Consider the following 25,068-nt stretch of genomic DNA (forward strand, 5'->3'; position numbering starts at 1 on the left):
TGGAGGGCCCAGGAAGGGGACAGTCTGCTTGGGGCCTCGGGATGGTGGCATTTCAGCTTGGCCTTGCTGGAGGCTCGGGAATACTGGGGAGAACAGAGCTGGGCCCCAAGGCAGCAGGAGGGCGAGGACATGGAGGGAGGGGGCAGCCGTACCCGCAGGTTGTTCTTCTCCTCTTTTCTCTTTATCCAGTTGAGGGCCTGCTGCTGGGGGTCGATGCAGAGGGGGAAGCGGCTGGCCCGGGTGGTGAGGATGCCGTTCTGAACCGAGAGCTCATCAGGGGGCAGCCCCTGGGAGCCCCACCTGGAAGGGACAGTGACAGCGGAAATGGGGACTTTTCCGGCTGAGCTGTGAACTGACCGGGAACATCCAGATCAGGTGAGCTGGGCGGTCAGCCGCGCCCTGCAGTCTCTGTGGAGGCGGGTCAGGCAGGCACACCGCCAGCTCGGCACACTGCCCCAAGGCTCCCCTGGTCCTCCCAGCTCGGGGTCACCCTCACCTGCTGATCTCCACGTCGTCCGTGAGCAGGTTCTCCAGTCGGAAGGGCTGGCTCAGGGGTATCCCCCTCTCTAGGATGTCATTCTGCCACACCTGGTTGACCATCTCATCCCGGAATTCCCACGTGAAGGCGCCCTCATAGCTCAGGAAGGCTGCGCACAGCAGGCAGTCACCCAGCAACTTCACCCGCCGGTGCATCAGCTCATCCAAATCATTCAGCCACCTGGCACAGGAGACGGGAGGCAGGGGCTGCCCTGAGTCATCACCTTCCGGCACAACCCAAAGGAACCTTCTAGAAGAACCAGTCTGATATATGGCCAGGAGGGGCCTCTCCAGAAGGAAACATTTCCTGAGATACTCTTCTTGTTGAGAACAGAGATCATTGGCTCACTTTGCCAGTTCCCCGCCTAGCGAACCCAATGTTTTCAAAGGCTTTGTTCAATCCCAGGTGCTCAGCAGAACCCAGCATCTAACAGGGGCCTCGATAAATGTTTGCGGGATACATTTGGTCTCAAAGATATGCATTAAGTTGTAATCGAATTACTTCCAAACGCCTAACTAATAGCTTATAAACATGCCAGCAGAGCATGAGCCCCTATCCTACTGGGTGACAAAATTCTGACCAAGAAAAAGGAAAGCAGGTGTTTCATTTGGCCTCTTCTGGTAAGCGGCCAAAGTCTTCTAGATTTTGTTAGTGTTTATTTGGCTGTGCCGAGTCTTCATTGCAGCACATGGGGTCTTCCCGATCTCCATCAGGCCATGGGATTTTGGGGAGCATGGGAACTCTTCAGTTCGCAGCATGTGGGATCTAGTTCCCTGACCAGGGATGGAACCCAAAAGAAAGAAAATACCTAGTCGTGTCTGACTCTTTGAGACCCCATGGACTGTAGCCCGCCAGGCTCCTCTGTCCATGAGATTCTCCAGGCAAGAATACTGGAGTGGGTTGTCATTTTCTTCTCTAGAGGAACTCCTGACCCAGGAATTGAACCTGGGTTTCCCACATTGCCAGCAGATGCTTTACCGACTGACCTACACAGGAAGCTACGTGGGATGGAACCCGGGCCCCCTGCATTGGAAGCACGGAGCCTTAGCCACTAAACCACCAGGGAAGCCCTTCTAGATTTTAGACATATTGAAAATGGTTTGTTTCCCACAAGCAAACAATATTTTCCAGCGTTTTCCATATGTTTTTACAGGTTTCAGGTTAGAAACTGCATCACGTCCAGTGGACCATCTATGGCCCAGTGATCCTCTTGCCCGTAAGCATCAAACAGCTCCACCTGCTTAAAAGTGAAGGTCAGGAGTGAACCAGCCACAAGGGGCGCCAACAACAGAGAAGGTCCTCCTCCAGACGGGTCCAGAAGGGACTTGGGGTTAAAGGTCATCGAGAAACAAACATTCTGTTCAGTGTGGAGATTCCTTCAAAAACTGGAAATAGAACTGCCATATAACCCAGCAATCCCACTACTGGGCATACACACTGAGGAAACCAAAATTGAAAGAGACACATGTACCCCAATGTTCATTGCAGCAGTGTTTATAACAGCCGGGACATGGAAGCAACCTGGATGTCCACTGGCAGACAAATGGATAAGAAAGCTGTGGTCCATATACACAGTGGAGTATTACTCAGCCATTAAAAAGAATACATTTGAATCAGTGCTAATGAGGTAGATGAAACTGGAGCCTATTATACAGAGTGAAGTAAGTCAGAAAGAAAAACACCAATACAGTATACTAATGCATATATATGGAATTTAGAAAGATGGTAACGATGACCCTATATGCGAGACAGCAAAAGAGACACAGATGTATAGAACAGTCTTTTGGACTCTGTAGGAGAAGGCAAGGGTGGGATGATCTGAGAGAATAGCATTGAAACATGTATATTATCATATGTGAAACAGCTTGCCAGTCCAGGTTCGATGCATGAGGCAGGGTGCTCAGGGCTGGTGCACCGGGATGACCCTGAAGGATGGGATGGGGAGGGAGGTGGGTTCAGGATGGGAGACACATGTACACGGAGAACACATATACACCCATGGCGGATTCATGTCAATGTATGGCAAAAACCACTACAATATTGTAAAGTAATTAGCCTCCAATTAAAATTTAAAAAAAGAAACAAACATTCCCAGGCTCCAGGGCACTAGTTTCTCCGTGTCTCCACCACTGCACTGCCTCTACGTAACAGTCATTCAGTAAATAACACTAGAGACCTAATTTTAAAAGAAGATATATATATATATATATGTATGAGACTTCCCTGGTGGTGTGGTGGTTAAAACTTTGACTTTCAAGGGGGTTCAGTCCCTGGTCAGGGTACGAGGATCCCACATGCTTCATGGCCAAAATACCAAAACATAGAATAGAAGCAATATTGTAACAGATTTAATCAAGACTTTAAACATCAACAAATCTTAATTAAAAAAAAAAGAATCTGTAACACAGGCATCATCCACCTCAGACATGATAATAGTAAAATCAGAACTTTTTCACATGGTTTTCAGCTCAAAATGCAGTGTGGAATAAAGATTCCGTATGGCAAGAAATTCTGTTGCTGATGTTCACTCACAAACCACCAAGTTTTCAGACCTTCCCTGGTGGTCCAGTGGTTAAGACTCCGTGCTTGCAATGCAGGGGGCCTTGGGTCGATCCCCGGTCAGGGAGTTGGATCCCACATACCACAACTAAGACCCAGTGCAACCAAGAAACAAACAAATAAATATTAATTTTTAAAGAATCCCCTCAAAGTGTGGCTTAGAGCCACTTAGCAGGAGCGCCCATTACTCAGGCTGACCTGACATTCTCTGAGCCCAACCCTGAGATGAGCTTGTCAGCCGCGATCAGCCGTCTCTCCATGATCTCGGCTTCCTCTTGCAGCTTCTGCTTCTCCAGTATGGCCGCCTCATATTTGGCCCCCAGAGCTTCCAGTTCCCTCTGAATCGCTGCCAGCTCATTCTGGATCTTCTCCAGCTCTCGTTTGGTAAGGTAAAAATTCCGCTCCAGCCTGGCCACCTAAGTGAAGACAATTTCCAAAACAGTGGGCAAAAGGACAGTTGTGAGGTGGGGATAAGACAGTCTCACACCTGGCTTATGTCCACCTGCATTTTTTTTTTTTTTTGGCCCTGCCATACCGCTTGTGGGTTCTTAGTTCCTCAACCAGGAACTGAACCCAAGCCCACGGCAGTGAAAGCACTGAGTCTTAACCACTGAACTTCCAGGTAATTCCTCCACCTGCATTTCTATCATTGTCCCTATCCTCTGGGGCCACCCATAGCAAGGCACGTGGCTTCTCCTCTTAGGAACCTTTTCAATGGTTTAATGTAAAATCCCACATCCCATTAGAAAAACAGCTGTCCTGTACTGAGTTAGCAGACAACTTAATTTTCATGTGAATTAAGGTCCCAGTAAGAGGACCCTGTGAGTCTAAGTCCAAAACTCAAAAAAATGCGTTGAAGATTGTGTATGTGTTTGTGTGTAAAGTAACAGCAATCGTATCCAACTATTTTGTGACCCCAGTGGACTGTAGCCCACCAGGCTCCTCTGTCCATGGGATTTTCCCATCAAGAATGCTGGAGTGGGTTGCCATTTCCTCCTCCAGAGGATTTTCCTGACTCAGGGATGGAAGCTTCATCTCTGGCGTCTCCTGCATCACAGGCAAATTCCTCTGAGTCACCAGTGAAGCCCTGCACTGAAGATACTACAAGTCCTATTACAGGTTCTAAGTTTTCTGAGTGACAAAATCCTGAGTTAAAATTCTATTTTAAAGAAATAAGTAAGTAAAAGTAAAGTATCCTCAAAAAAAGCAATGTCAAACTATGTCTCGGGCATTCCTGGGTGGTTCCGTGGTTTAGAATCCACCTTCCAATGCAGGGGACACGGGTTCAATCCCTGGTAGGGTAACTAAGATCCCACATGCCTAGGGGCAACTAAGCTGGAGTGCTACCATTGCTGAGCCACAATCAGAGAAAAATCTGCATGCCACAACTAAGATCCTACACAGCAAAAATAAATAAATACACACAAGTCTCAAAATGATGGAATCAACCTTATACAATTCTCTTTGTGTTGTGTCTTCTGTATGTTGCTCTGACCCAGTGGTTCTCAACAGGGACTTATTTTGCCTCCCCCAAGGGACACATGGCAATGTCTGGAGACATTTCTGGTTGTTGAAACTTGGGGGCATCTAGTAGGCAGAGGCCAGGGATGCTGTTCAACATCCTACAATGCCCAGGACAGCTCCACAAAACAAAAAAAGATTCAACCCAAAATGGCAATAGTGCCAAGGATAAGAAACCCTGCATTAGTCCTCCCTCTTTTATTCAAAAATCTTTCACAACGTTATATGGGAGAGGAGTCAGGGGGAGAATGGATACGCGTGCATGTGTGGCTGAACCCCTTCGCTGTCCACCTGAAACTATCACAACATTGTTAATCAGCTACGCTTCAATATAAAATTAGAAGCTGAAAAAATCTTTCAGCCTTTGGCTCTGTCCATTCACATGATATCTAAATGAGCCCTGTATGTACTTGGGGAAAAATATTTATGTGGTTTAAAATGAGAACCTTGCCAGAATTTTTCCAGTAAGGCTGTGGACACATTCATTCTGACTCCAAAATGATCTCTTAGCAGAAGTGAGCAGGGCTTACAGATGGGCAGTACCTTGTCTCTTTTGGGCTTGATTTCTTTAAAAACATCACAGTAGCCCATCACAGCTTCAACAAACTTCAGCATCCCCAAGCCTGCCTTGCTCACGGCTTCCATTTCCTCCGTCGTGGTATTGAGGGTCTTCAAGAGGCCTGAAGGTCAAAGATGCAATGATCTCCATGAGCAGGGAGCTTTGTCTCAGAAAATAAAATGAGAAATAAGCTACCTATGAACAAAGCAAATGTAACTAGTTCCTTACTCCCGGTAATCCTGTGAGAGGGATCAGACAGCTCTCCCACAGATAACAGGGGGATCCAACCTTAAATGAGTTCTTTGTGAGTGGCCGTTTAATATGTGAGTAAGGGGCACAGGTTACTGCCACCCAGGACATCCTATGGCACAGGTACTTCTGTGTGACACCCAGAAGACCCTGGAGAACCAAGGCATCAGTGAGGACTCCCAACTGGGCACCAAGGTGGCTCAGAGCTGGCAGTTAACTGGGGTTCATTTACCTGTCATCATGGGGACACCATCACCTCCACCTGCCCCCCTCACTCTGGAAGCAAATTCACCTAAATGGAAACCCATCCAAGGATTGGCTAAAGAGAGCCCCTTGGGTTTCTATAGTAGTTAACCTTCCGGTTTTAATTAGCTTTGTTTTTAAGTGGCTGAAAAAATGCACTGATGATAAAGTTCTGAATAAGCCATCCTGATAAACAGTGACACAATGAACTTGAATATGCCTGAACGAAGACTAACATCATTCCCCCTGGCTAAGCTCTGGGAGCGGATCAGGAGTCAGGCTTAGCAGGAACTGTGTGGCTTCTGCAACTGAAAAGAAGGGAGTGGGGTGGGTGGTGCTGGCTCCTCCTCCTCGCCCACCCCCCACGGACCTGCAGAAGACTTCATACGGGCAAGAAGCACAAGCAGAGCAGTCAAGGTTAGACCAGTTCTTTTTTTTCTTTTTCTCCCCTGAGTATCCATTTTGCTTAATTGAGCTGAAATTCACATAACATAAAATGAACCATGTTAAAGTGTATACACGTCAGTGGCATTTAGGAGAGTCACAAGATTCTGCAGGCCTCATCTCCACCTAGTTGCAAGACATTCTCATCATCTCAAAGGGAAACTTCACGGCTATTCAGCAATCACAACCCACTTCCCCTCCCCAGACACTGGCAAGCATTGATCTGCTTTCTGTCCCTATGGATTCACCTATGGATATTTCATATAAATGGAGTTAGAATATGTGACCTTTGGTGCCTGACTTCTTTCACTCGGCATTACGTGTCTGAGGTTCATCTGTGTTGCAGCATACGGCAGCTAAAACATAAATGAAGCTCACTCCTTTTTATGACCAAATAATATTCCACTGTGTGGATATGTTTGTTCTTGTTATCCATTCATCTGCTGATAGACACGAGGGTTGTCTCCACCTTTTGGCTATTGTCAGTAATGCTGTCAGGGACACTGCCTATAAGCTTTTGTTTGAATATGTATTTTCCATTCTTTGGGGTATATACATAGGAGTGAAATGGTTGGGACACGTGGTAATTCTATGATTAACCTTCTGAGGAACTGCCAAACTGTTTTCCACACGATTTTACGTTTCTGCCAACAACGTGAAAGGGTTGCAAGTTCTCCACATCCTCCCCACACTTGCTGCTTTGTGTGGTTTTGTTTAAATTACACCATCCGAGTGGATCTGAATGCTACCTCATTGTGGTTTGACGTGCATTTTCCTAGTGACCAGCATTAAGCGCAGTTTCATACGCTTTTTGGCCGTCTGTCTATCTTTTTTGGAGAAATGTCTGTTCCAGTCCTTTGCCCATTAGACCGATTCTTGGCACCACTATGCCCAACAGATAAGAAGACAAGGTAGAGTGGACTCCGGAAGACAGCTGTGTTTCCTGCTAGGGAGAACTAGAGCTGTTGCTGAATTGCACATTCATGGGGCATCTGCTGCCACTGCCCATCCAGCCACCACCCTCTGCTTCATGCAACCAGCCTGGCTGTCCCTTCCATCCATCTGTGCTCACCTCTGATGTTCTTAACTTGGCTCTGGGTAATGGAATCAAAGTCTATTTCCATCAGAGACCTCAGGAAGTTGGGGTCGGACATCATGCCCTTGGCGGTTTTCCAGTTGAGTTCTTTGTAGCCTTTCATGATGAGGATGCATTCGCAGACCGTCTGCACCTGCTTCGGGGGCTTAGCAAAGGACCTGCGGGAGAAACAGACACATATGAGGATCGGACGCAGGATGTGGCCAGGATCTGGCCCGAAGGAAGGTTCCAGAAAAAAATGGCTCAACGCAGAACCGTCTCTTGGAGGTAATACTGCGTGGAGGCAAAGGGGATCCATCCCAACACCCACTTGGGCTCCTGGGGATGAGCTTTTCTGAGGGCAGGACTCAGTCTCCTCCATTAGGCGCCAGTTCAGGGTCCTAGATCAGACCGGGCACCAGGAACACAGCAGGGCATCATTCAATGCAAACCCAGGCCGCCCCTGAATCAGCAGGCCAGGGTGGAGCCTGAGAATCTGTGTTTTTAATTACACCCTGGGGTGACTCCTCAGACTCCAAGTGGTAGAGTCATTATTGTTATGATCATCATCAACCTATTTTCCATTTACCAGATGAAGAAATGGGGCTCCAGTGCTTGGATGGCCTGCCTGTGTCTACACAGCCCGTGGGGTCTGAGGTCCCCGCAGCCTGGGCTCCTTCAGGCTGTGGAAATTGTTATCTGGCTTTGACAAAGCTAGACCATCACTCGGCTGCTCTGACACTTACAGGTCCAGCACCCTCGACCCTCCGGCGAACGGGAGATCTAAAAGGATCAGGAGAATGCAAGGCAGCATCGGCAGCGCGAAGCCCCAAGAGGGAACAAGTGGTACATAGCTGGTACCCAGGGGGCCCCGCTCAGCTGCCTGCTGCCCAGCCATTCTCTACACGCCACACGAGGCATGCAGGCACCAAAGCCATGGAGAGAGACAGAATCAGAAGGAAAATGATGAAGAAAAAGGAAAGGAAAGAAAAGCTTTGGAGGGCAAGGAGCAGCCTGGGGAGAGGCCAGAAGGCCCCAGAGGAGGAGGGCAGGGAGGGCCAGTGTAGGGGGAAAGAGACACAGAGAAAGAACAATCTGAGCCACAAGGCAGTGTGGAGACTCCGAACCTGGCAACCATACCCCCACCCCTCCCGGCCCCCACCCACTCACCCTCACAGCACAGGGACAAGCCAGGGCAATGCTCCAGCACAAAACCCGACCATTAAAGTAATGGACCTGAGTCACCAGGGAAAGGCTCAATTATGCAGCGTTAGGCGCTTACGACAGCGGGGGGGATGCTGTCAACTGTTTTTAAAAGGTTCCCTTCGGGGCTGATGAAGACCAGGCCTGGGCCACTGCTCTCTGAATAATCCGAGGAGGAGGGGGTCAATGAGATGTTTCCAGACACAAGTGGGAAAGAGCCTCGGGGCAGCGTCCTGAGCCATTTGGACTGGTCCCAGGTTCTTAGCTTTTTCATCTGTAAAATGGGAAAGCGGAACCGGAAACGTGGAGCCCCCAAAGCCTTTGAGTCTATGAAAAGGAAGCTCTCTGGGGTCAGTTTATGAACCGGTCCCAGGAACCTCGTTTATCCAGAACATGGTGTTGCGGTGCCAGATAACCGAGGAGTCTGCAATAGTAAGGTTACCAAACACTGTTTCATAAGTTAGATAAAATGGTATAAAAATAGGGAAAAAAATAAGATCACAAGTCTGAGAAATGAAAGTGTTTCTGATTCATCTGACTCCTTTCTTCTACCACAACAGAAACTTAGGGTGGGCTTCCCTGGTGGTCCAGTGGTTAAGAATCCGCCTTGCATTGCAAGGGACACCAGTTCGATCCCTGGTCGGGGAAAATCCCACATGCCTCAGAGCAACTGAGCCCCGGAGCCACAACTATTGAACCCTCGTGCCCATGCAGAGAAGCCACTGCAATGAGAAGCCGCACACGACAACTAAGAGCAGCCCCTGCTGACCTCAACTAAAGAAAGCCCGAGTGCAGCAAGGAAGACCCAGCACAGCCAGCAAATAAATGAGTCTTTTTAAACAAGAAAGAAACTCAGGGAGAGACAGACAGATGGAGGTGAAGTCATGCTGCCTTCCCTGGAGGAGAACACCAATTACAAGCTTTATTCCCCACCTCCTTTCACTCTACCCCAGACACTGTCTTTGCTTTTCCCTCAAGCCACACTCCTTCCAGCCCTCTCTAGCCTCCATCCCATGTCTCATTTAAATATCACTTCCTGAGGTTCACCTTCCCTGACTACTCACCCCCCAGACTAGACCGGGTCCCCCATTATCCAAAGTCATAGCAACCCAAACCCTGCCTCCCTGATCTCTTCCTGGGTAATTTTATTGTTCACGCGATTCCCATGTGCATACTCGTGCCTCCCCCAGACTGTGGGTTCCATGCGGTAAAGACCCCCCAAGGCTGGCTCACTGTCTCTCAGCCCCCATGCCAGCACAGGATGGGCAGGCAGTAGGCACCCGATGGTACTGAATGAAGAAAAGGAAGAAAAGCAAAGTCACAGGCCAGTAACAAAGGGAGCCTTTTATACTCCGGAGAAACATCCACTACTAATCTTCATTACTCCTAATCTCCCTGCCTTAACATTTAATGATTTCTGCAAAGGGGACTGAGCATTATAGAGAGGAAGTGCTATTTAAAGAATTAAAGGATTAGGGAATCATCAAGACCTAAGTGCTGGCTCATCACCCTTAACATCTAAATGGCCTAAACAAAGCCAGATTGTAGTCATCTGGATCCAAACTTATTAAATCCCAGGAAAAAGTCCCAAAGAGATCAAAGATTTAAAGGTAAACAATTAAACTATAAAAGTATAGGATGAAACCACAGGGAGATTACTTTACAGTCTTCCAGTTGCAAGGCCTTTTAAATATGAGGTCATAGCAAAAAGCCACAAAATAAAATATCGCCAAAATCTACCTCATAAAAATAAAAATTTACACACAGCAAACACAAACACACACACAAACCACCTAAACAAAGTCAAATGACTGAGGCGTCCCTGGTGGTCCAGTGGTTAAGACTTCGCCTTCCAATGCAGGAGGTGGGTGTTTGACCCCTGGTCAGGGAGCTTAGAGCCCACATGCCTCTTGGCCAAGAAACCAAAACAGAAAACAGAAGCAATATTGTAGCCAACTCAATAAAGACTTTAAAAATGATCCACATCAAACACAATTTTGTTTTTAAAGTCAACTGGCTGATGACAAACTGGGAAAATTATTCACAACTCACATCACACATAAAAAGCTAATCTCACTCTTAATATAAAAAGCCCCTGGAAAGGGTAAGGGAAGCAAAAAAAAAAAAAGCAACAGCAACAAAAACAGTTCAACAACAGGCAAAGCACATAAAGAGTTCATAGAAAACGAACTACACAGACTCTTAGACACATTTTTCACCTATTAAAAAAAAAAGGCACTCCTCTCATCATAAGGGAGATGAACATTAGAACTAGACAAGTATTGTTCATCTATAAATAATCAAAAATCCAAGTGTTTAGTAGCGCCCTCTGTTGGTGAGGCCATGAAAAAGCAGGCACTCGCATGTACTGTCAGTGGGAGTACAGATAGGTTCCACAGTGATGGAGCGCATTAAGCAACAGCTATAGACATTAACCCAGAGGAGGAAAGGGTAACCCACTCCAGTATTCTTGTCTGGGACAATCCCACGGACACAGGAGCCTGGAGGGCTACAGTTCATGGGGTTGCAAAGAGTAGGATATGACTGAACGACTGAGCATGCACTCATAGACAAAAACACACACAACTCTGCACCCAGCAATTCCACCTCTGAAAATGTATCCTTCCAGGGGACTTGGGCATAGTGAAGTAAGCATTATTCTTTGCCACGCTGTTTGGAAAGGCAAAAAAAAAAAAACAGAAATAAGGCGAAAATTCATAAACTGGGGCTGATTAAATAAAAGATAGTACAGCCATCCGAAGGTATGTGATGGGTTATTGTTGAGTAATGAGGAGGTTCTCATACATCAACATGCAGAAGATCCTCCAAGTGTCTTGTTAATGGAAAAAGCCAAGATGCAGAAAATGATGTGTATTACCAATTATATTTTAAAAGGAAAGAAAAGAGAATATGTGGGTATCCCTTGTTCTGCAACCGTTAGAGCCCAGCGTCAGGGACTGAAAAGACAATGGTACAGCTGGTTGCCTTGAGCATGCGCAAAAACTCTCTGGATGGGACTTCCCTAGCAGTCCTGTTGGTTAGGTTTCCAAGCTTCCACTGCAGGGGGCATAGGTTCAACCCCTGGTCAGGGACCTAAGATCCTGCATGTTGTGGGATGTGGCCAAAAAAAAAAAAACAACAACACCTCTCTGGATGGGTATATGGGAAATGCATATGAGATATACATAATCATACCATGGTTCTCTGTCCTGTAGGGGGAGGGGAACTAGGCTGATGAGAAGGTCAGAGGGGGCTTTTCATGGCATGTCATTTTGATGTTGGAACCAGGACCTAGCTGACGTATACTTGGCACTGACCCCATGCTCAACCCAGTTCTGAGAGATCTTTACATAATAGCTCACTGGACCCTCATATCCACCAGCCCATCATATCAGGGCTTCCCTGATAGCTCAGTTGGTAAAGAATCCGCCTGCAATGCAGGAGATCCCAGTTCGATTCCTAGGTCGGGAAGATCCCCTGGAGAAGGGATAGGCTACCCACTCCAGTATCCTTGGGCTTCCCTTGTAGCTCAGCTGGTAAAGAATCTGCCCGCAATGAGGGAGACCTGGGTTCAACCCCTAGTTTGGGAAGATCCCCTAGAGAAGGGAGAGGCTACCCACTCCAGTATTCCGGCCTGGAAGTCACAGAGTCGGACACAACTGAGCGACTTTCACTTTCAACCACCCTGAGGCTGTGGGAACAGTGATTATCATCTGCATTTTACAAATGAGGAAACCCCAGCACAGAGAGGTTAGGTGACTTGCCAAAGGTCACACAGCTGGGAAGAAGCAAAGCCATGCGTGAAACATATCACCTGTTCCAATAACTACATTTTTAAAAATTACTCCTTTTAGGCCATAGGCCGCTTTTACTATCTCAGGGGTGATATAGGCACCCTGTCTAACCACAGGGGACACATATCAAGCTCTCCAAGTGGTCCCATGGAAACCCCCTCTCACCAACCCCTTGGATTGTTGAGGGGATTCACAACCTTCTCCTCCTTCCAGATAAATCCCCCTCAAAGATCCTTCCCAACTCTGTTCTCAGAATGTTTTTATGCTGCTGACCTGAGTAGTTGTTGTTGATGTTTAATCACTAAGTTGTATCCAACTCTTTGTGACTCATGGACAATAGCCCGCCAGACTCCTCTCTCTGTCCATGAGATTTCCCAGGCAAGAATACTGGAGTGGGTTGCCATTTTCTTCTCCAGGGAATCCCCCCAACCCAGGCATCAAACCTGTCTCCTGCATTGGGAGGCAGATTCTGAGCCACCAGGCAGAGCAGAGCCCCAAATCCATATAAGCAGTGGTTGGATGTTTCCCTTGAAAATGCACATATTCATGGTCTCTCTCACAACTCAGTCTAAACTTCCAACACGTGCTATTGCACTTTTAAAACAGCCATCCTGGAGCTTCCTAGGTGGCTCAGTGGTTAAAGAATCCATCTGCTAATACAGGAGTTGTGGGTCCAATCCCTGGTCCAGGAAGATCCCACATGTCACTGAGGAACAAAGCCCATGCACCACAACTAGTGAGCCTGTGCTCCAGAGACCAGGAGCTGCAACTGCTGAGCCATGTGTCGCAGCTCCTGAAGCCTGCTTGCCCTAGGGCCCGTGCTCCACAACAAGAGAAGCCATGGCAATGAGAAGCCTGCACACCACAGCGGGAGAGTGGCCCCCACTTGCTGCAGTAAGAGACAGCCCATGTGCAGCAACAAAGACCCAGCATAGCCAAAACGAAACAAACAGAATTATAAAACATCCATCCATATACCTGCGTTGCAATCACACCGCCAGCCTCTGGAATCAGGATCTCTTGCTAACAGCAGCAGCATCTCCAGATGACCCCACCCCTGCCTAGGAGTCACTTGGGCTTCCTGCTCTGGAACAAGCTGAATGTTCTGTTTGAATCCACGTGTTTCACATGGACTGTAGCCTGCCAGGCTCCTCTCTCTGTCCATGGGATTTTCCGGGCAAGAGCCAACAACCAGAGCATGGCCTTGGACAAGGGCCACCACCTGGCCCTTAGGAAAAGAGAGGAGCTCAGAGAAGCAACACCATCCTACCAGGCACACGAAACACAGGTCAGCTTCCAGCCTGGAAACAGGAGTCTCTCTCACCGATTGTACAGCCAGAAGGACAACGCCTCTTCTGAAAATGAGGACGTGATGGCGAGCAAGGAGAAGAGAGAGCCGAGGCTCCTAACACGGATACATGAGCGGGACCACGCAGCACGAAGACAGGGAGTGGGGCAGGCAGGATGCTGTTTCTTCCTGGCTTCACTGGCGCTGCCAAACTTACCACTGAGATCCACTAACGGTACCCTAAGGACAGTGCCCCATGGTGGGAAGGAAGAAAATGCCATACCAGGCCCCCCTTCTGGACAGCAAATGAGCCCTCTGGCTGCAGGGGTTGGAGTCATTTGATGCATTGATTTGCAGAATGGCTGGGGGCCACAATAAAGACTCACTCTCCTGGGAATTCCCTGGCAGTCCAGTGGTTAAGGTGTGGCACTCTCACTGCCCGGGCCTAGGTTCAGTCCCTGGTCGGGGAGCTAAGATCTTACAAGCCACGCAAGCGCAGCCAAAACAAAACCACCGTTTCCACCTCTAAAAGTCCATCATGTGTCTAGAAAGGGATGAGGGCATCTCCCATCTGCTCTCAGCCTTTGGCACATCTGACCTGCACCCAGGGCCCCGCCTCTTTCAGGACAGACACCCAATCATGTTCTCCTAAAGAGAACTGATTTACAAGTCTCCACCTCTCCCACCAGCCCCTTCTGGAACCCAGTCTACTTCTGTGAGTGGCCAGGGTTCAAGGCCAGTGGGTGGGCTGGGCTACCTACTGACTGGGGCAAGTCAGCTCACCTCTCTGGGCTTGAGGACCCTCATCTGCAAATGAAGACGATGACAGTCCCCACCATGGAAAGTGGGCAGCACAGAAATGCCAAGCCCCCATGATTATGTCGTTGTTGCCATCAGGGGTGACGCTGGTGGCCAAGCACACTTGGGGATGGCCAGCTGTTACCTGATCTCGGTCACATCCGACTTGTCCAGCTTCTGCAGCTCCAGCTTGGCAGCCTCCAGGATGGGCATGACCTCAGCCAGGGCAGTCTCAGCCTCTGTCTTCTCCACCGCGATAATCTTGTTTTGCTCCTCTATCTCCATGGCTTTCTCCTCTGCCAGCTTCTTCTTTTCCTCCGCTGTAGGGGGGAGAGGGAGGCGAATGAAGCCACCGAAGGCGGAGAGGATGGACCACTGCTCCTGAGCCAAAGCGACACAGCCCTCAGAGGTGGGCACTGGGACCTCCCCGGCGGTGCAGTGGGTAGGAATTGGCCTGCTAACGCAGGGGACATAGGTTCGGTCCCTGGTCGGGAACTAAGATCCCATGTGCCTCCACAGAGCAACTAAACCCATGCACCACAACTACTGAAGCCCTCGTGCCTAGAGCTTGTGCTCCACAGCAAGAGAAGCCACCACAATGAGAAGCCTGCACACTGCAACTAGAGAGTAGCTCACACATGCTGTAACTAGAGAAAGCTCGCCTGCAGCCACAAAGATCTAGTGCAACAAACGATAAATTCAAAAAATATTTTTTTAAAAAAATGGGCAATGGGAGGAGGGGGTCAAATGAGCTTTGGCCAATATGGCAGCCTTGGGTGTTCCCAGGGGACCAGTGTCCTCATGGTCCCTGGGGTCCCTAACACTGGGACAGCTGCTGCAACCTTGACCCTCCCTGAATAGCCCACCTATGCCTCCTGCCCACTCCATCCCAGAGACAACCCCAACCCTGCTTGGCCGTGGTTAGCTGAGGACACCAGGGCTTCCCTCGAAGTTTTTTTGGCTTACTGAGATCTCTCTGCCTCTTCATCAGCTGTTCCTACGTTCATTCAGTCAGTCAATTCAGTCGCTCAGTCATGTCCGACTCTGAGACCCCATGGAGGGGGGGCACGCCAGGCCTCCCTGTCCATCACCAACTCCTGGAGTTTACCCAAACTCATGTCCATTGAGTCGGTGATGCCATCCAACCATCTCATCCTCTGTTGTCCCCTTCTCCTCCCGCCTTCAATCTTTCCCAGCATCAGGGTCTTTTCCAATGAGTCAGCTCTTCACAGCAGGTGGCCAAAGTATTGGAGTTTCAGCTTCAACATCAGTCCTTCCAATGAACACTCAGGACTGATCTCCTTTAGGATGGACTGGTTGGATCTCCTTTCAGTTCAAGGGATTCTCAAGAGTCTTCTCCAACACCACAGTTCAAAAGCATCAGTTGTTTGGTGCTCAGCTTTCTTTATAGTCCAACTCTAACATCCGTACATGACCACTGGAAAAAGCATAGTCTTGACTAGTTCGACCTTTGTTGGCAAAGTAATGTCTCTGCTTTTGAATATGCTATCCAGGTTGGTCATGACTTTCCTTCCAAAGAGTAAGTGTCTTTTCATTTCGTGGCTGCAATCACCATCTGCAGTGATTTTGGAGCCCAAAGAAATAAAGCATCCCACTGTTTCCACATCTATTTGCCATGAAGTGATGGGACCAGATGCCGTGATCTTAGTTTTCTGAATGTTGAGTTTTAAGTCAACTTTTTCACTCTTCTCTTTCACTTTCATCAAGAGGTTCTTTAGTTCTTCTTCACTTTCTCCCATAAGGGTGGTGTCATCTGCATATCTGAGGTTATTGATATTTCTCCCAGCAATCTTGATTCCAGCTTGCATTTTATCCAGCCCAGCATTTCACATGATGTACTCTGCATATAAGTTAAATAAGCAGGGTGACAATATACAGCCTTGACATACTCCTTTTCCTATTTGGAACCAGTCTGTTGTTCCATGTCCAGTTCTAACTGTTGCTTCCTGACTTGCATACAGATTTCTCAGGAGGCAGGTCAGATGGTCTGGTATTCCCATCTCTTTCAGAATTTTCCACAGTTTATTATGATCTATACAGTTAAAGGCTTTGGCATAGTCAATAAAGCAGGAATAGATGTTTTTCTGGAACCCTCTTGTTTTTTCAATGATCCAGCAGATGTTGGCAATTTGATCTCTGGTTCCTCTGCCTTTTCTAAATCCAGCTTGAACATCTGGAGTTCATGGTTCACATACTGTTGAAGCCTGGCTTGAAGAATTTTGAGCATTACTTTACTAGCATGTGAGATGAGTGCAACTGTGTGGTAGTTTGAGCATTCTTTGGCATTGTAATGAAAACTGACCTTTTCCAGTCCTGTGGCCACTGCTGAGTTTTCCAAATTCGCTGGCATATTGAGTGCAACACTTTCACAGCATCATCTTCTAGGATTTGAAATAGCTCAACTGGAATTCTATCACCTCCACTAGCTTTGTTTGTAGTGATGCTTCCTAAGGCCCACATGACTTCCCATTTCAGGATGTCTGGCTCTACATGAGTGATCACACCATGGTGATTATCTGGGTCATAAAGATCTTTTTTGTATAGTTCTGTGTATTCTTGCCACCTCTTCTTAATATCTTCTGCTTCTGTTATGTCCATACCATTTCTGTCCTTTATTGAGCCCATCTTTGCATGAAATGTTGCCTTGGTATCTCTAATGTTTTTGAAATCTCTAGTCTTTCGCATTCTATTGTTTTCCTCTATACGTTCATTCAGCCTAGCCCAAAAGTCACCCTCCCCCCAGGTCACTCGGTTTCATCACTCTGTTTATTTGCTTTATTTTATCTTAGTTTATTTGTGACACTAACTGCAATCCGAAATTTCATCCGATTCTTGGCTCATGAATTAGCTCCACTCACTAGAATGTAAGCTTCTTTCCAGGGGCTGTGACCCCACATTTAGAACAAAGCTTGGCATGGAGTAGGTGTACCAGCTTGAATAGTGCCCCCACCAGAATCCATGCCACTCAGAACCACAGACTGTCAGCTTATTTGGAAGGAGAGTCCTTGTAGATATAATTAGTTAACACAAGGTCATACTGGGTTAGGGTAGATCCTAAATCCAACAACTGTGTCCTTATAAGAAGGCCACGTGAAGACACGGAGACGCAGTGGGGGAACGTCATGTGATGGTGGAGGCAGAAGCTGGAGGAATGTGTTCACAAGCCAAAGAACACTCAGGACTCCTGGCCACCGCTACAAGCTGGAAGAGGCCGGAAGGGTCCTCCCCGGGGCCTTTGGAGGGAGCAGGGTCCTGCCAAGACCTTCATTTCAGACTTCTATCCTCCAGAACAGTGAGGATAAGTCAATGTCTGTTTTAAAGCACCCAGTTTGAGACTTCCGTGGTGGCCCAGTGGTTCAGAGTCTGCCTTCCAATGCAGGGGATGTGGGTTTGATCCCTGGTCAGGGAACTAAGATCCTACACATTGCAGGGCAGCTAGGCCTACGAACCACAACTGGAGAAAGCCTGGGTGCCATAGTTAAGACCCAGTGCAGCCAAAAAATAGGAAGAAAAAAAATAAATCTTAAAAAAAAAAAATAGCAATGGGTAGGTCAAAACATGCCAGTTCCTACAAGTAGCTTCCCAGGGCTGTCATAGAATGGAGCCCTGTCCTGTTTGGGGGTTTTTTGGTGGGAAGGGGGCAGTCCAGATCCCCAGAGCTGGCCCCACACTTGCCTATGGCCGTATTTGTGGCGATCTCCTCCAGTAGGGCCTCGCAGGCAGCCGACTTCTCTGCCAGCACGATCTTCTGCTCAGCCAGCTTCTGGTTCAGCTCATCCAGCTGGATGGTGGCCTCCTTCAGCTTGTCCAGGCCTCCCTCCAGACGCTTGCACTGAGCTGAAGAAAGGGAACACCGGTATTCACCCTTGAGGGGGCTCTGTTCTCAACACATCCAACTACACACAATGCAGACAGATTCACCCAACTTGGGCTCACAGGACAAAAAAGTTAAATAAAATCATCATGAGATATCAAGCATCTCTCAGCACCTCCATTGCCATTTTGGGGGTGGCATCTCTGAATGGCAACCCACTCCAGTATTCTTGCCTGGAGAATGCCACAGACAGAGGAGTCTAGTGGACTATAGTCCTTGGGGTTGCAAAACAGTCAGACATGACTGAGTGACTAACACTTTGACTTCCAAAATGAATATACTTCTGAAAACAGTGCTTCATTTGACCAACAGCCAGAACCAGAGAATTTTTTAAAAAGTTTTCCAACAGAGAAGTGCTTGCACTCATTAAACAGTATCTCTAATGGAATGCAAATTTAGAGCTTACAGTGTATGGCCCAACACAGAAAAACAAAAATAAATGCATGCCAGGGCTCTGCCTACCCACACATATCATTTTGAGGTGCAAAATCCAAACTGTACTTTTCGGCTTTGCCTCAGTCTAAGTATGCTCGATCTTGCTAAGACAACATCTGCTTAAGGAAAACCTCAGCACTGGGATCCTTACTTGTAAGGAATAACAATTTCTATGAATCGTCCCGTCCCCCTCCCAAGTCTTACCTATATTATACTGAGTTTTCTCATCCAGTAATTTGGAATACGTGTTAATAAAATCCAGGTAGTTCTTCGGAGTCACATAGTTGCAGCGCCTCAGTTTCTGTAGGAATTGTTTGCTGAATTCACCCACGGATTCATGGACCAAAACAACATGTTCTACCAGATCTTCTAGATTTTCTGCTGGGATCATCTGATTAGTCCCTGAAGAGGAACGAAAGGAAAAGGGTGGTTCATAAAGAAAGGAGACAAGCAGTTCCTCAAAGAGTTAAACAGAGAATTCCCATGTGACCCAACAATTCCACTCCTAAGCACATTCCCAAAAGAGGTGAAAGACACAGGCAATGTTCACAGCAGCACTCTTCACAGCAGCCAGAAGTGTCTATCAACAGATGGGTGGACACACAAAATACGGCCCGTCCATAAATGGAGTATTACTGAGCCTTAGAGAAGGAAATTCTGATACATGCAGCAACATGGATAAACCTGGAAAACACGCAAAGTAAAAGAAGCCAGCCATAAAAGGACACATGAAACATCTAGAATTGGCAAATTAGTGGCAGAAAGTAAATTAGAGGTTCCCAGGGGTGGAGGGTGGGGCTGTGGGTGGGAGAACAGGGATTGAGTGTTTAATGGGGACACAGTTTGCGTTTTAAAAATGAAAAATGTTCTGGAGATAGACGGTGATACCAATTGCATAACATTGTGAGTATTAAAAAGTATAACAGTGCACACTTAGAATGGCTTAAAAAAGTTAAAATGGTAAATTTTGCATATTTTCTACCACAATAAAATACAGTATAAAAATGCTTTAACAAAAAAGAGAAAAGCAGTTATCACTTGTCAGTGGCTTTCCTGGTTTTTTCAAAACAGTTCATCCTAAAGGAGATCAGTTCTCAATATTCACTGGGAGGACTGATGCTGAAGCTGAAACTCCAATACTTTGGCCACCTGATGCAAAGAGCTGACTCACTGGAAAAGACCCTAATACTGGGAAAGATTGAAGGCAGGAGGAGAAGGGGACAACAGAGGATGAGATGGTTGGATGGCATCACCGACTCAATGGACATGAGTTTGGGTAAACTCCAGGAGTTGGTGATGGACAGGGAGGCCTGGCATGCTGCAGTCCATGGGGTCGCAAAGAGTTGGACATGACTGAGCGACGGAACTGAAATGACTAATACTCTGGCAATTTCTCTAAGAACACAGAAAGTCAATTTTCTTTCCCTACATAGGAAGATCTATCTTGCTAAAGTCTAACACAGTATTGGGAGAGGGGCTTGAGATACCAGGAAAGAATTTTACCCAGTGCCCCTGCTGTATTCCCTGTGCCCAACACATATTTGGCACGAGGTAGATCTTCCTATGGGGCCTCCCAGGTGGTGCCAGGGGTGAAGAACCCACCTGCCAATGCAAGAGGCATAAGAGATGCAGGTTCAATCCCCGGGTTGGAAAGATTCCCTGGAGGAGGGCATGGCACCCCACTCAAGTATTCTTTCCAGGAGAATCCCATGGACAGGGGAGCTTAGGGCGTCACAAAGAGTCAGACATGACTGAGCATCTGAGCTCAGGCCTTCCTATATGTCTGCTGAAAAATTAATAATCACTTCCAGTGCCCAAACCACATCAACTTGAATTATCTCACAGATTACAAAATACTTTCACCTCAACAATGAAGGAAGGAAGTATGACCAAAAGTAGGCATTCATCCAGTTTCTGCATATTTGATCCTGAATTATACCAGGGGTCACCAAACCACAGTTCACGGGCCACTTTTACAGCATGCATGGAAAGCTTTGCCTCACAAATATGCATACTTATTGGGCACAGTCATTCCAATTTCAGGGATGTATCCTAAGAGAATAATTCTAAGTAAATTCCATGCACCATTATTTATGATGCTTAACCACTGAATACTGAAAGCAGCTAAGTACTAATGCACAGACATGGCTAAAAAGCCTATGAAAGCTAAAGTGAAAAGACAGTGAAAGTGTCAGTCAGTCAGTCAGTTGTGTCCAGCTCTTTATGAGACCCCATGGACTGTCGCCCGCCAGGCTCCTCTGTCCATGGCAAGAATACCGTAGTAGGTTACCATGCCCTCCTTCAGGGGATCTTCCTGACTCAGGGTCGAACCTGGGTCTCCTGCATTGCGGGCAGATTCTTAACTGTCTGAGCCACAAGGGAAGTCCAATGAAAGCTAAGGCACATCTATATCAGAGCTGGCAACTGGAGCCCCCAGGACAAATCTGGCCCACTGCCCATTTTTGTAAATAAAGTTTTACTGGCACACAGCCATGCCCATTGACTTACGTATTGTCTATAGCCGCTTTCATGATGCAATGGTGAAACTGAGTAATTGCAACAGAGACCATATGACCCACAATGCCAAAAATATTTCTCATCTAGTCATTCTCCGGGTTTTCTTGCCTGGGGAATCCTGGGGACAGAGGAGCCTGGTGGGCTGCCGTCTATGGGGTTGCACAGTCGTACACAACCAAGCGACTTCACAGTAGCAGCATTTACAGAAAAAGTTTGCTGATCTTTGAGTTATATCATCAGAAAAGAGTCATATTCTTTTAGCCTCCTTCTTCAAAAAACTGCAATCTGTCTGTAAAGTGGGACTAGTTATTTACTTATTGGATATGCATTTATAAGGCTAAAGCTATTTACAGGATCACCCAGTATCATAAAGCTGCTCAACTTAGGTCCAGATAAAAAGTTTTTCCCTAAGGATGAATTGATTGGTTTGAGGGCTTCCCTGGTGGTTCAGATGGTAAAGAATCTGCCTGCAATGCAGGAGACCAGGAGACATGGGTCTGATCCCTGGGTCGGGAAGATCTCCTGGAGAAGGGAATGGCAACCCACTCCAGAATTCTTGCCTGGAAACGTGGACAGAGGAGCCTGGCAGGCTACAATGCACAGGATCACAAAGAGTCAGACACAGTTAAGTGACTAACACTTTCTTATTTTGAAGATTACAATTAATAACCAAGGCCTTAGGGGGTTGAATCTGTAGAGCAAATTCCACACTGATGGATAATCAGTTTACCAAAAGGTTTTTCAGACATCCTTGGGGTCAGCACGCATTTTCTCTAAACAACCATGAGAACCAACTGTATAGCTCAGGGAACTCTACTCAGTGCTCTGTGGTGACCTAAATGGGAAGGAAATCCGAAAAAGAGAAGATACATGTATGTGTAGAGCTGATTCACTTTGCTCTACAGTAGAAACTAACGCAACATTGTAAAGCAACCATACTCCAATAAAAAAAAATTTTTTTAAGAACCAAATAGTATATTTTTAGGCTGTGCAGGCCATACAGTCTCTGTGGCAATTACTCAACTTTGTGGTTGTAGCATAAAAGCAGCCATAAACATTATGTTTATTACGTGTTTCAATAAAACTTCATTTACTAAGACAAGCAAGGGGCTGAATTTGGCCTGCAGACCATGGTTTGCTGACCTCTACTTTCTATGATACCTGATCAATTCTTATTCTGCATTATCTTTGTAAATCCCCTGAAGTCTCTTTGGACTAAAACACAGTATGAACCAAAACACACTAACAAATATGATTTGTGACCATGGAATCTACTGGACCAAAATTCAAAGTCTGAAAAAGGATAACAAATTATTGTACTGTTAATATATAGTATCTTTACCTGGAGAATCCCACAGAGGAGCCTGGTGGGCTATATTCCCTGGGATCGGAGAGAGTCGGATATGACTTAGCGACTGAGCACGCACCCGTACTGTTAATGTGGTCCTTAGCTGCCACTTACCTAAAAATGACTTAGCAACTGCATGCAGAGCTTGAGGGGGCCAGGGCATGAACCAGTCAATACCAGTGTTATTTACCAGACCTTGCAAAGAGAGAGAGATAAAAGAGATGATCCCTCTGCTACTCTGAGACCCACGGGAACATGGATACAGTCTTTGGGACCCAACAAATTGGTGAATGAGATGGACATGTCCAAAAACAACGATCAAAACAGGGTTTCTCAGCCTCGGCACTATTGACATTTGGCCAGATAATCCTCAGTGGTGGGGCTGTCTGTGCATTGTGGGGTGTTTGGCAACACCCGTTCTCTATCTGCTAGATACCAATTATACATAGCCCACCCCACCAAGTTGTGACAACCAAAAATGTCTCCAGGCATTGACCAGTGTCCCCTGAGGAGCAAAACTGTCCCCCCCCCATTCTAGGGACAGGTTCTGCTACTTCCATGAGGATGCCAGAATTTTCCAAATAGAAGGGAGCAGAGAGCTATATCGTGTACATTATAGGCCTCGAGGCTGTGAGCTTTTCCTCGTGTTGGAAGGACATCAGCCAGGACTTCCCTGAAGGTTCAGTGGTTAAGAATCCACCTGCCAATGCAGGGGACAAGGGTTTAATCCCTGGTGGGGGAACTAAGGTCCCATATGGCTTGGGGCAACTAAGCCCTCAGGCACCACAACTAACGAAACCCATTCACTGTCACGAAGACACAGCACAGTCAGAATAAATCAATATTAAAAACTTTTTGAAAATTTAAAGTAAAAAAAGAAGGGCACAGCCATCTATCCTCAACACAAGAGCTGGTTGGCGATTGTTGAGTGGTGGCTCCAGGCTCATCCTACATGGCAGGACTCAACTTTCAACCTAACGACCATGTCATGGATCACTTGGCTGGTGGAACTGTGGAACCTCTAGATGCATGTCACTCCCTCACCCAAAGCATGTGGCCTATTGAAGGGGAAGAAGGATTTGCAGGCTCTGCTCCAGGGCACCTGGGAAATTTCTGCAGCGGGTCCTCAGGGTGTCCCCCACCGGCGACATGCCCAGGACGATGTGCAGGTTGTTGGCACTCTTGTTCACAAAGTACTGCCACACGGACTCCTTGGCCGGGCCTGTCCCTTGCTTCAGAGCCTCTGGCCCAATCTGACTGAGGATAGACTCCTTTTCCTCGTCTGGGAAAAGCGCGGGTACAATGCCTAGAAAACAAAGGCCAGCATTTTGTTCAGTCTCAGGTTATTTCTTGAGGCACTGAAATGGCAGGAGCACAGGCCACGGGGTCGCAAAGAGTCAGACATGACTGAGCATCTGAACACACATGGTGTCACCAAAGAGCAGCTGCTGCTGAGTCTGAAGAGCAGGGCTTGGGGCCCGGCTCTGAGACCCAAGGCTCACTCACCATGTGTGCACATCCCTTTGGACCTCAGTCTCCTCATCCATGAAATGGAAATAACAAACGCCTGCCACTTACCTGGGTGGGTTAATGTAAGCATCAGAGCTGGAGTTCTCAACATCAGAGCAGGGGTTCTCAAAGGGAAAATTTTGCCCTCCCCAAGAAATATCCCCAAGAGACAAAAGATGATGCTGTGAACGTGCTGCACTCAATATGCCAGCAAATTTGGAAAACTCAGCAGTGGCCACAGGACTGGAAAAGGTCAGTTTTCATTCCAATTCCAAAGAAAGGCAATGCCAAAGAATGCTCAAACTACTGCACAATTGCACTCATCTCACATGCTAGCAAAGTAATGCTCAAAATTCTCCAAGCCAGGCTTCAACAGTATGTGAACCATGAACTTCCAGATGTTCAAGCTGGATTTAGAAAAGGCAAAGGAACCAAAGATCAAATTGCCAACATCCACTGGATCATCGAAAAACCAAGAGAGTTTCAAAAAAACGTCTACTTTTGTTTTATTAACTATGCAAAAGCCTTTGTGTGGATCACAACAAACTGGAAAATTCTTCAAGAGATGAGAATACCAAACCACCTAACCTGCCTCCTGAGAAATCTGTATGCAGGTCAAGAAGCAACAGTTAGAACTGGACATGGAACAACAGACTGGTTCTAAAACAGGAAAGGAGTACATCAAGGCTGTATATTGTCACCCTGATTATTTAACTTATATGCGGAGTACATCATGCAAAACGCTGGGCTGGATGAAACATAAGCTGGAATCAAGATTGCCAGGAGAAATATCCATAATCTCAGATAGGCAGATGACACCATCCTTATGGCAGAAAGTGAAGAAGAACTAAAAAGCCTCTTGATGAAAATGAAAGAGAAGAGGAAAAAGTTGGCTTAAAACTCAACATTCAGAAAACTAAGATCATGGCATCTGGTCCCATCACTTCATGGCAAATAGGTGGGGAAACAATGGAAACAGCGACAGACTTTATTTCTTTGGGATCCAAAATCACTGCAGATGGTGACTGCAGCCATGAAATTAAAAGACGCTTACTCCTTGGAAGAAAAGTTATGACCAACCTATATTAAAAGC

At 47.0% G+C, this 25,068-nt stretch overlaps 1 protein-coding gene across 1 annotated transcript in view; it reads right to left on the minus strand.

The window, feature by feature from the left end:
* Positions 1-25,068, minus strand: part of DNAH10 (dynein axonemal heavy chain 10) — a 168,288-nt gene that overhangs the window by 24,328 nt on the left and 118,892 nt on the right. Inside the window, exons 53-62 of the mRNA XM_004017564.6 lie at positions 23,569-23,772; positions 22,581-22,661; positions 18,806-19,003; positions 17,968-18,129; positions 14,417-14,591; positions 7,186-7,367; positions 5,162-5,298; positions 3,296-3,513; positions 497-718; positions 153-300 (exon numbers count right to left, since the gene is read on the minus strand). Coding sequence (XP_004017613.2) covers positions 153-300; positions 497-718; positions 3,296-3,513; positions 5,162-5,298; positions 7,186-7,367; positions 14,417-14,591; positions 17,968-18,129; positions 18,806-19,003; positions 22,581-22,661; positions 23,569-23,772 — 1,727 coding nt within the window. The remainder of the gene's footprint in view (positions 1-152; positions 301-496; positions 719-3,295; positions 3,514-5,161; positions 5,299-7,185; positions 7,368-14,416; positions 14,592-17,967; positions 18,130-18,805; positions 19,004-22,580; positions 22,662-23,568; positions 23,773-25,068) is intronic.

Source organism: Ovis aries, chromosome 17 (assembly GCF_016772045.2).
Source record: "Ovis aries strain OAR_USU_Benz2616 breed Rambouillet chromosome 17, ARS-UI_Ramb_v3.0, whole genome shotgun sequence".
Lineage (NCBI taxonomy): Eukaryota > Metazoa > Chordata > Mammalia > Artiodactyla > Bovidae > Ovis > Ovis aries.